Below are 13764 nucleotides of genomic sequence, written 5' to 3' on the forward strand. Positions count from 1 at the left end.
GTATCCACATTTATATATCATGCTCATTAAATCCAATTCTATAGGTACTAAGTAGGTATATTGACAAACGACCAAAGCTTGCTTTACTAGATATTGTTATTGAAATTAATAGCTTAACAATTTTAGCCCTAAGGGAGTATACAAACTAAACATAACTTTGGTAATCTCAACTTATTACATACGCAAAGCATTTTCCAAATTTTTAACAACATATCGTTACCTCGTTGCATCACGAATATGCGCCAAGAGAAATAAGAAGCATTGTTGTATAGATTCGAATTGTTTCCGATTTATTGATTTATTTCAAAGTTTCTTCTTTGATAATTATAAATCGACTTTAGAGGATACTTTGAAGAAATAATTTTAAATTATTTCAATATAATACTTATTATTAATACTATAAGTATCAATCACTGTATATTTTAATATTGAAATGATATGTCAGCAATCAAAATATTCATAAAACGTTTATTAATGTTGAATGCAATATTAGTTTGTCATCATGCTCTAAATTTTAGAGTCTAAAATATAATATAACCCGTTTTGAAATAATGATTAATACAATTCCACACCTATATCGGTCAACGAGATGTTCAAGTTTTAATAAACATCTAAATCACGTACTGTATTTTTTTTTAGATTATATTTCTGATAAAAAAAAAGTCCTGTAACTACTTGGAAATTGTTATGTTTTAACTTATGTATTTTTTTCTACATACATTAACCTCTTAATTCCTTGGCCAAATATCTTGTAATGTAACCAATAAAGTCTGTAGTGCATATATATATATATATATATATGCAAAGCTTTATTATTATTATAAGTATATATTTATTTAAGTATTTAAAAGTCATATTTATTTTTGATATTCATTATTATAATAAAAATAATGATTGGTCTACTGCATAAATATTCTATCTATTATATAACTTATTTTTGTTTAATTCGATTAATAATAATAGTTTTTTTTTGTATTGCCATAACTATTAACAACGTGTATTATATTAAGAATATTACATTAAAAAATAGCGATATATATGCATAGCTAAATTTCAAATAAAATGTAGGTAGGTATAATTTGTATTTTAGTGAAATGAAAATAAAGTCTACGAGTAAAATTAGTAAGCCCATGGGTGTTATAAAAAATATTCAAACGGAAATTGAAATATATTAAACTTCCAAAAGTACATGGGTTTCATTACAAAAATAATTCATTTACCATCAGGAATAACTTGTTCATTTTTATTAGAAATTTCATATAAACATGAAAACTAAGAACAAAAAATTTTTTTTCATATTAATGAAAATATAAGTAGGAATAAAACTTAAAGAATAAATTCTGAAAACAATTATTTTTATTATTAAGTGGAAATTATTAAAATATTTACTTAAAATATGGATATTATTATTCTTATTATATTAGCAAAGCCTGTTTGTCTACATAGTTAAAAGTTAAATTGTATTGTTGAATAAGAAAGATCATTACAAAATAAATTGATACATCGGTATTATATCTACTTTAGCAAATAAAAAGTTAATGAGAATTTTCTTTTATAACTGTACTTAAACATTTACTATAAGTTTAATACTATTTATTTTAGTCTGTTTTCTCTATGTAACCAAATGTTACCCAGTTAGTAATTAAAAATTGATGTATTCCAAAATATAAGTAACTGAATAAGTAGTAGTATATAAATTAAGTGTTCAAATAATATTCCTCGGATCTCGTAGTTGATACTTGGTATCCTTTTCAATTAATCTTGTATTACTTTTACATTTATCTATATCCAAGTCCAAATATAATCTAATAATTTTAATGTATCTTTTTTTTTATTAAAGAGAAATTTTTAACCTGTACAATAGACAATAATAAGAAAATATGATAAATAATGAATAAAATAAATTGACAATGATTGCCGTGATTGGGGGTAGAGGTTCATTAGCAACACCCTCTTAGATTGTTAGATTGAGCAAGTTTTTCTTATCTTTTTTTTTGATAATAAGTTGAGGGACCAGTTCTTTTTAGGCTCCGTATATTATTTGCACGTAGTGTGTGAGAAGATATATTTTTATAAGTGTATTTGTAATTTGTGTATGAGTTAAGTTTGGAATGGAATTGTTTGAACTATGTAGTTGCTGGTTCTTTAACAATTATGATGTTAAGGACTTTATAAAGGGAAGCATTACTAATACATCACGATGTGACTGATTAGTTGAAGAGTAATATTCTGATGAGCTTGGACTGAACGGTTTTGGAAAACTCAACTGGTCTCCATATTTGGATTCCATAAGACCAAATGGGTCTGATTATTACTTTATAAATTAATAATTTTATTTTTAACTTTAGTTCGGATTTTAGTGTTGGACCAAGTTTGTGGAGTCAAATGTTTTCTACTTGTTTTTTTATTTTCAAGTATGGACCTTATGTGAGGCGTTTATCTAATGGAAACCTAAATATTTAATTTGGTCGGATGACTTTATTATCAATTAAAATATTGGAGCAATGTCCTTTTTTCGAGATAAATGTTATATGGGCTGATTTGTTTTCATTTACTTTGGTTTTTTATTACTTTGACTAATTTTCGATTTTAGAAATGTGTTTTTGTAGGTTTTTAGAGGTAGTAATGAGGTTGTTTTTAATGGACAAAGTAGCAATATTATTGGCGTAAGTTGCTAGTATGGTATTTGGATCGGTAGGTATATTGGATGTAAATATGTTATATAAATCAGAGGATAAATCACTACCATGCAAACATCTACATTCTACATCAGGGCTCGGCAGCTGGCTGACCGCGGTCCGGATCCGGACCGCAGAAGGCAAAACTCTGGACCCTGTCAACACACTGTACTTGCTTCATTATGTATAAAGATTTGAAAAAAGATTTTTTTTCACTGGACCTCATTGATTTATTATTTGATTTTTTAGGACTCCAATAGAAATTACTTACCGACCCCTGTTCTACATCATTATCAAAAGAGTAGGCAGTTTCGTTATCTTGAATTGATCTTTTAAATGAGTTTTTCTTAATGAGTGAGTTATAACGAAATATATTTGAGAAAAAATAATAACAGTTTAAAAATTGCAGTTTTAGATAACTAAAGTCAAAATGAATACAATTAAAAAATGTAAACATAAATGATTTATCAAGACAATACATTTAAAAAAAAAACGGGTAGTTTATACTTACTTACACACATGGTTATACGTGTATTGTTTTACATAATTAAATTAAAAATATAAATAATACATTTTTGGACCTGAAATACCTTTTTAAAGTAGATTTTTATTCACAAACATTGTTTGGTATGTTTTTATACTGTGTTTGTTAACTTTGAATAGTTACTATATAAAAAATTCTAAACGATTTTTTAATGTTTTGAATATATTAATAAGAGTAATAAAACTGATACTATAATCTTATTAAAGTATCAAAAAACAATTCATAAAAAAAACTACGTCATAAAATAAAAATTATTTTATTGCTATTTTCTGATATTTTCTAAAAGAGTTTTCAAAAAAGGTGTTAAATTTAAAAATAAATTCATAACATAATAGTATCTACTTTGTAGTTTTATAAATCTTCAACCAGAATATGTAGTTTATAAACCATAAATAATAAATCATTTCATTCAAATGGTAGTTATAACATATCAATGACTGATATGAAAATTTTAATTATTTTCTGTAAAAAAATATAATTTTAATTTAATGAATTTCAGATTGCTGAAGCCCTTGATTTTTTATCACCTCAAGTCCACCACCACAATGTTTGCCCGAGCAGTATACTGGTAACAAAAACAGGAACCTGGAAACTTAGTGGTCTGGAATTCATTGGTATGTATATATAATATAAATATATATTACTCTTTTAGTACATTAATGGATTAGTAGCTTCAATAATATTATATATAGTATTGTTTTTTAAAAAAATATATAAACTAGTTTGATAATTTTTTCTTTAAATAAAGTAAACATTTTATTTTCAATTTACAAAAGATTCTATTTTTAATTCCATAGTTTTATGCATTTATAGTTATCAAAATAATTACAAACGCATCAATGTTTATTTTAGAATATAATCGTTTATACATTTCTATGAACGCCTATTCACATATTAGTGTTGTTAACTGTGTTAAATACTACATAAGCACTTACTATAAGCATACCTATTTGGTATTATAATTACATTATTGTTTAACACAAATGCTCATTAGTAAATACAATATCCCCAATACTAGCAAAACTCTTCAAATGTGTTTTGGAATTACAAGTTTAAAAAACATTAGAGGGTGTGTACCACTTTGCTGTAAATTAGGTGTCAAGTGAGCCACTGTAATGAATGTGTTAAATTAAATTTGAATTCAATGATATATTATTGTATATGAACAGGGGCGTATTTAAGGGAGGGACCCGTGGGGCCCGTATAATACGAAATATGATTCTAAGCGAAATCGTTTAGCTTATATCACTAAGTATATTTTATGATGAATTTATATTATTATTGCTATAAAATAATTTATTTTACTATTAATATTATGGTAAGTTAATTTTTGCCAAAAACAATTCATTTAAAACTGTCGTTGTATGTATAATATATAACAATATATGTAAAAGTTCTAAGCCACCAAGAATATTGTTTCTAAATAGTAGCAAAATAAATACATAGTTATTCATTACTTAAATATGTAATTTTGTCTAAATTAAAAATTAAAAGGCTATACAAAATTGTGATTATGTATTTGATTTGGAACATATAATATTTTTTTAACTACAAAACAATTTGCAAATGTTTGCAATTTTGATGATTTTTGACAACATTTTTACTTCAGTTGCTTATAAAAATAAGTTTTGCAAAACCTTTTATATACTATTATACAGCTCTAAGAACTACTTATATGTGATCATGCATTCAATTTTTGATATTTTTTACACAAAAAAAATGTTTTATCAACAAACACTATATTAAATTTTTTTAAATGTCAGTATTTATATACAATTATCATTTAGGTACATATTTGATGAAAATTTCTATGTATCTATAGTTAATTATTTTTGAAATACAACAAAATATTAAAAATCTGTTAAAGAAAAATAGTTATGTTACGGGAGAATTATGTCCATATTTGTATTTCAAACACTCATAACAAATTAATGTGACTTTCTGACGAACTTTTTATTTAGCTAGAATAATTATTATGAATATTGCATTAAAGTTTTAGATATAAAAAGAAAATAAATTACGAATTTCTAACTAAAAAATAACTTTCAAGAATTTAATAACTTTTAAAGTAAAAACTATATAGAATTTTTTTACATAAACTACTCTCAAAGGGGAAAATCGAAGAATTTGTTCAACTACTTATCATGTATACATACACAAAATAAAACTCACAGCACAAATCATAAAATCAACAGTCACATGCAATTCACAAAAAATAAAAAACTTATCACTTTCGAATGCAAAAATGTTGTATTGAATGTTCATGAAGCTTTTAGGGCAAAAACAGTAAACAAAAAGTACTTACATAAATACCCAAATAAAATAAAAACATATTAAAGGTACATTTACATTTTTTTTTAATTCACCCCATTTTCAACCAATAAATAATAATTAACATTATTTTATGAACAGAAGGTTCTCTGATATTAACTTTTCTAAAAAACAAACATAAATGCTATGCTAAATCCAGTGGCCAGACACTAAAAATGTATAATAATATACATTGCACTATTGTAAAACATATAATATGTTAGTGAAATAAATAAATCTTCAATGTTAAAGCATAATAATATAGTGAACATTATATTAGGGAGTATCGCAGTATACTTTATAAATAACTACTATATATTATTATATATATTATAATAGTCACAGTATCGTCGAGTACAACGAATATTTTATTATTTTCTCATAATATTTTTTATTACGTTTCATTTTTTTTTTTTTTATTATTATTTGTTCATCACATTACCTCGCCAATTTCACTATATTAAAGAGTACATTTTTAAAAATAATTTTATTTTAAATATGTCTTGTGTAATTTGACCAATAGACAAATGTTAAAAAATTAATAATTTTTGTACTAGAATAATCGGTATAATTTATTGTGACTTGGAACTTTGTAATTGTCACATAGTCATAACTAATATCTTTACTTTACGCAATTCGTTTAAATTATAAGTTTAATGTAATATTTAGATAGAAAAAAATAATTTTGCAGTCATTCATACAATTATATTGTATCGCGTAATAATATTAAACACTATAGTCTCCCAAGTTTCATGGTTCATTTCAGCCGTTCCATGTATTATGTTGACGGGCCGGCGGGGGTACTAACTTAAAGTAACATATTTTACAGAAAATCCACCAAAATTCATTATTATACTTGCATTATGTCAAAAATAGAATATTATAGTTTAATCTTAAGCATAATATAAGTATTATAAATGTATTTATAACAAGTCAATATATATGTATGTTGAGTATCACTGTTTTGAAAATAACCAAGTGTGAAAAGGATCAATGAGATTTAAACTATATAATTTAATGTATTACTGTCTAGAGTTATATTGTATGAAACTTAAGTAATTTTTAACTACCCAAAAAATGTTAAACAAATAACAAACTATATATTTATTTTTGAGAAATCAACATTATCCTACGTACAATTTAAACGCAATTAATTCGAATGTTAATTTTAATTATTCTACATAGGCACACGATTTAATTTCTACTGAAATAGAGCTTAAATTACAAAATGTTTATAGAAAATAGTTAAACTTATATTAATATTTGACTTGATACATATGTTATGCATGAATAATTAGTAATATTATAAATAAATTTATAAAAGTATGATAAAATATTTGTATAGTATATAAATTAATAGTAGAATATTTAACATAATACTCGTATATGCAAGTAGTATATATTTTTATGTTCTCAGCACTCTTCATCAGGGAGATTTTAAAAGTTCAAGCGGGAATATCTCACTCAAGCCATCTTTTTTTCCCGTATAATACGAAAAAATACTAATTTTTAATAACAATAATATATGTTCACAGCACTTTTTAGCAGGGACATTTCAAAAATTCAAGCAGAAATATCCACCTCAACACTATTTGTTTTCCGTGCAACAAAAAAAAAATCATAATAATTTAAAAAAAGAGGTTTAGATAAGGATGTAATTTCAGTTATTATAATTTTGTGGTACACGAAAAAAAATTGACTTGAGTAGGATATTTCTCCTTAAACTTTTAAAATCTCTCTGCTAACAAGTGCTGTGAATATATAAATATATACTACTTATGCATTATTAGTAATATTTATTATTAGGTGTCATAAAAATATATTTAATTAAACTTATTAATGTAAAATGTACTTTTTAAGAAATTTAAATGACAATCATATTCTTTAACACAAAAATAATACCATAACTTATTAATTAGTAGATTGTACTAAACTACTAAAGACAAATATATTATACATTATTATTGATTAATATCCATATTAATCATATCATATAATATTTTTTATGTTTGTGCCTTATTTGTTAAATTATTGAAATAGAATAGTTCCGTTTAAATTTACAATTGAAAATTAGGTCTCTAAATACTTAATACAATTTAAATTTTCTAAACTAACACAGGTACAAGAATAAAAACAATATCAGATAACTAATTAATATAAGGTATTATTATAATATATAAATGTGTATGTATGTATTACGATGTACACAATATAAATATAATGTGGATTTATTTTAATATATATATACTTAGTTTAATAGTGGCGAATGACATGGAGTTACAAAAGTATTCAACTTGTTTGTAACAATAAATATATTATTATATATATATCTAATATACGTTGTGTGTTATATACGTACAGGGTAAATGTATTAGTTTGCATTGACAAAATATAAAGTGCAAGTCGAAACACAAAAAAATATTGAGAAATCATAATCTGATAACTGATATTTTTTATAAAAACTTATATGTATACTGATTCATCAATAATTCCAGAAAAAATGACCGATATTCTATTTAAAAAAAAAAGTGCAATATCAACAGACTTCAATATATATTACACATTGTTATAGTCGACTTCAAATGCATTTTACAAAATTTTAATTTTAATTAAACAACCGTATCTATTCGAACGACTTAAGTTATAACAAACGGTACCACTATGACAATGTATTATATAAAAGTTTGATTAATTTAATATACCATGCTCGAGCACCAACAATTTTTGTTTTGCACAGGAATTCGTACAGACGCATTGTTCTTTTAATTTTTCTAAATCGATATGCTGGAACGTACAAATTCTATTATGCGTGTAATGAATTTCGAGAAATGTATTGTCGATATTTTATTTTTTAAGGTGGGGTACTGGCCGGGTTATAGATAAATCGCAACTGGAAAACATGTGTCAATGTCTGAGTTTCGAATAGCTCTATGTCGAGATGGATTTCAATACGTTATATTATTGTTATTAGTATGTCATACTTATACGTGAAAAAAATGTTATTCGGTAGGATCGTCTATAAATCGATAAAATGATAAAACGCCGTTGCAACTACTAGTCATGCAATAATAAGAACACCGCCATAAATCACCTACCACTCAGTCGTAATATAAAATAATATTGTTTTTAAAAATACGTTTTCCGCAACAGCTGCGATTAAATGATTAAAAATTTCCATTTATATGCTTATACAGTTATACGTTATATATACTTCATATATTTATGCAATATTTTAAGAATAAATTGTCCTTTCCCTTTCATGTACACTGTACACAATCTACACATTTAATATTCAGTTATTTATAGTATCATAATTCGTAATTACCACATTAATGTTTTTAACACTCTATCCTTTGCCGAGGTGTTCGATAATTCTCTGCATTCGCGTACGATAATTATGGAATATCAAATACATTTCATTTTTTCTCCACTATATATTATTGTTCAATACTGTTAGCTATGTTGGCAATAAACTTTAATCGGTGTACGCGCGCAACATAAAGTGTAGATAAATTGGAGTTATTCAATAGGTAAGCTAAGTGCGTTATGCCGAAAACAGACATTCTTGTATTCTATACACTGCAGTGAGAGTAGGTATATACGTGCGAGTTTTCTTTCGAAAAAAGCTTCTTAACGATAAATAAATCATAACGAACACGGTTCATACGGTTCAGTATAGGCAATAAAATATAATTTAACTATACTATTAAATGCGTTTTAGAGTCGTTTCACATTTATTTGAATAATCAATTCCTAGAAAATGTTAGTATAAAAAAAAAAATGAGCAAGTATATCCCCGTGGTTTATAATATTATTTTGTTTATTTTTGTATTTTCTAACGATTGAAAAACGTGAAAACGTGTAGGTCATCGTGAATTTGGGTTTAAAAGATTGCAAATAATATTTTTATTTTTTTTTAGACAAATACTAATAATATTTATTGAAAAACTAATAAAACTCTTTCCTACTCAATTCCAGTAAAAAAAAAAACTAACAATATTTATATATAATATAATCTATATGAAAAGCTTCATGTACAAAAAAAAAATGCAATTAATATGTTTATCTGCAGTTACTTACTTTTTTTAGAACTTGAGAAAAACTGTATTAAATTATTTTGTTATTTTTAGTTCTATGAATACATTTTATAAAATTGTTATCGATTTTTTTATTATGAAATAATTTATTAGTCATCCAGATAAACACTTTAAAAATTTAAAACAATGGCTTAACTCACAACCGAGAATATTTTCTTATCTGTGAAGTATATGTACTAAAAATACTGTTTCTAAGCATTTTTTCTTAATATTATGCTATTTTAAGTAAAATTTCTAAGTTTTACTAAAACAAATATAGCAGATATAATAATATTAAGATCGCTATAATTTTTTAATCGGGTTAACATACACTATAAGTTGTTAAATTCATTAATAAACCATGTTTTTATAGATTATTTTATAACTATTAAATAGTATATAATATTTAAAGATTATTAACTAAATATTAATAAGTTGAATTAGAACTTTATTTAATAAGTTTAGACCTATTTCCTATTTTTGTAAAATATTGGCTTAGAAAAAATAGCGCATTTATACATAAAAAAAACATATGTTGTACAATTAACAAATTGTATAATTCGAATAATCTATAATATAATTAACTTTATTTTTTATTGGGTTTATAATATATTTCAGATTATATTATTTAAGTACAATAAACTAAAAAAATATAATATAATAAGAAATGTATTTGTGGCTTATTTCATAATTATTGAATATAATTCATTATAAACTGAGCATAGTTAAATAATGAAACAAAAATTTAACTATTTATTTATTATTATGTACAACTAACTTAAAATAACATAACAAGAGTATATAGGTAGACTATAAATTCACTATGAAAAAAAATTTGTTTTATTATCAATGTTTGATAATTTGTGTATTGATAAATTCATATATTTCTAGGATTAGCAACTATGTAATAATTAAAATGACCCAAATAGAGATTTCAAATTATATAAGAAGCTCATTTATTTAGTTATACAATATACAACAAATATTAAATATTATTTATTTTAACTTAGTTTCAAAGTATCAGCTTTGTATAACCATTTAAAATTCAATTTTATTTTTAATATTAATTTTAAAATTATATAGTCAAACATAATTGTATTAACTATTGTGATAGGAAGTGTATCAATGCGAAAAATGTATTTCATACCATATTATATCAATAGACAATAATATCATCACAAATTCGTATAATACAGTTTATAATAAGAAATAACAAAAAAATATTATTATAATTTGTCATAAAATAATATTTGGATAAAAACGTCGGTTGCACAATAATACTATATAATATAAAACTCAGTCAACATACTAATAATATTTTATCGACGAATAGAACTCCATCAGCTAATATGATTAGAACTAAAAATGAAAATAATTGTATGATTGTATCTGTTAATAATCTCGTCGTCGATGCCAAATATATATGTGTATATAATATTATTATATGCTTTTATTATTGTGCAGTGGATTGTCATTGTAAAATAAAAACATCAAATTTTGTGTATCTACGTACCGTTCATTTTCTGCCCATCGAGCCAAACCAGTAAAATCTGCCGCTATAGAAATATATGCCATATCATAGATATATCTTTTTATATCATTAACGACGAAAATCGATCTCATTTTTATTATTTAACTGGCAATGTATTGTTCATGGAGTAGGTATTCTCGGTAAAATGTATTGAGCTTATTTATATTAATAATTACTGGATGAACAGTGATAGCTCACATAATGCAACCATTGTACAGATCATCATTAGGTACTCGTTATTCGTTAAAATGGCTCTAAGTATAAAGCCCAAAACACATTTTTAAAAACCTAATCAATTTGTCACAAACTTCCCACGCGTTGTAATTATTAAGTACTCACAAAACAGTAATGACGATACGGCGTAGGTACTTTGATAAATAAATTGTAATAAAAAAAATCTAACATTCAATATAAATTTTGATAACGTCAATTTAAATATTGTAATAAGGCATTTTTCCATAAAAAAAATATTCCTCATCATTTCGCAATATTGTACAGGTTTTATACGCTGACTTCTTTGAACTTTAATAGGTTGTTCACGGCGAGTGCAAAAAAAATTGCATAGGTATTTTAATAATGCATGAATTTATTTACAAGTGGTTTGAAGCGTCACCATATTTCACCACTCTGTCTTCGAAATGTGCTAGTGCATATGATAATATATTTATATATTTTTATTGTTTATTTAAATCAGTTAGTTGAATTTTTAACATGAAAATGTTTTTAAGCTATCAGTACCAAGAAAATTAGTAAGATTTTTTGCGTCATGTGCCACAATTAGTTACTATTATTTCACATAGAGTATCAACGACAATAATATACGAAAATTATAAAAATTATATTCTCATAATCATCATTTAGTATCACAGATTTACAAGGTTCATTTTTAGATCTTTTAGTTTATCGTAATTTTCGTTTATGATCACAAAACGATTTCTTTATTTCTTCCACTCCACGTACTTTTCCGCCGTTAGGTTGATAAAAAATAAAATAAAAATGTGATGCAATATATTTACAATTTCAGCATAAAATTAATAGGTAAAATAAATTCTTATTTTTCGTCTTATAAAATAAAGCTTATAAAAAACATTAACATGGTTATATCGTAAATTTCTAAATTTAAAATAAAATGTTTTTTTCTTCCCATATTATGTGATACAACTATAACAGTGTTTTTAAAAATACAAAGTAAATTTGTATGCAATTATTTTCATTAATTTTAAAGTATAAAAAAAATGTTTACTCAAAATAAATTACATTACACCTACTTGATATGATACATAAAAGCTTAATACTTGGTTCTTTGCTACCCAATCCAAAAAGTTTCAAATGTAATATTTTTTGATACATTCCATTTGTTCAGTGAATTCGTTACAGTACCTAACAACAATGCTATAGTAAAACTCTTCACGAGTATAAGCAATGATGTAAAGATTTGACTCATATCAACTTTAAACCATTCAAAATCCAAGAATTTTTACAAAGTTATAACAAATGAAATATTCTATCATTTTTGTTAAACTATAGATGGATCGACAAAGCTATTCGAATGACACAAGTAGGTAGTTTAAAGTTTCAAAAGGATAGAGTTTTTAAAGGAATTTGAAATCAAACAATAAGTAGCTATTAAATTCTTATGCGTTTTAAAATCGTTTATTGGTCTGAATTATATAAGTGAATAGCACTCGCGTATGACCTATTTCATTTGCGTTTTCATATTTTTTTGATACTCAAAAAATATCCTATATTTTTAGGAGTGCCAGGTGTACTAAACGACATTTTTTTAAAAATAATTACAGTTTTTTTCTTGCAATTAATAATAAATGTTTTTAAATATAATATTTTCCAAGCGTATAATTAAACATTTTTACATCGCCAACACCATATTGTTTAGTACATATGAATCGATAATAGGCATTAAGTATTATATCATCGGATATTTTCTATATGATCAAAATATTCGCTGAATAAAATATAATTAAAAATATTTATAGTCTCTTTTATAATTATAAATTTTTACATCAGAATAAAGTGAGGAATGTATATATTTTTTTCGTTTTATTTACTCTATAAGTTATTTTTATTGTTTATGTTTATTAAATATCACGTATTTCATTAATATTTTTGCTCTATGCTATATCGAAATAATAATTATTACCATTTTTTAAAATTTGTTGACAAAGATATTATTATGAATAGTGAAAAAAGTGCACGTGACAACACAGTTTCTTCAGACATTAATTTAATTTCTTATATTGTAATATTGTCTTATATTATGTTTTGAAACAAATGGATTTAGTAGTAATAGTCATTAATAGTTTTAACATATTTTTGTATCTATTATTAGGTACATGTGTATGTTCATTATTTTCGTTTTGTGTAATAATTCAATATTCATTAAAAAAAATTGTAAAACAAAAAATAAAATTTATTATACGGTATATTATATAATAAATAACCAAATACTAGTTTACAAAATAATAAAATATCTGAATAATACAAATATCAAAGAGACATATTACTTTCTAGGTATACAAACTTTATTTTAAAAATCTAGAATTCAATATGAAGTGAGTAGTCACGTATATAATATCTACTAATTAATAAAAATAATTAAAAAAAAAA

General features: G+C 24.0%; 1 protein-coding gene across 4 annotated transcripts in view; it reads left to right on the forward strand.

Moving 5' to 3' along the window:
• Positions 1–13764, forward strand: part of LOC132920517 (SCY1-like protein 2) — a 158165-nt gene that overhangs the window by 78866 nt on the left and 65535 nt on the right. For all 4 annotated transcript variants that reach the window (XM_060982969.1, XM_060982970.1, XM_060982973.1 and 1 more), the window contains exon 4: positions 3722–3836. In XM_060982969.1, the coding sequence (XP_060838952.1) occupies positions 3722–3836 (115 nt within the window). The remainder of the gene's footprint in view (positions 1–3721; positions 3837–13764) is intronic.

The sequence above is a fragment of the Rhopalosiphum padi genome, chromosome 2 (genome assembly GCF_020882245.1).
Source record: "Rhopalosiphum padi isolate XX-2018 chromosome 2, ASM2088224v1, whole genome shotgun sequence".
In the NCBI taxonomy this organism is placed as follows: domain Eukaryota; kingdom Metazoa; phylum Arthropoda; class Insecta; order Hemiptera; family Aphididae; genus Rhopalosiphum; species Rhopalosiphum padi.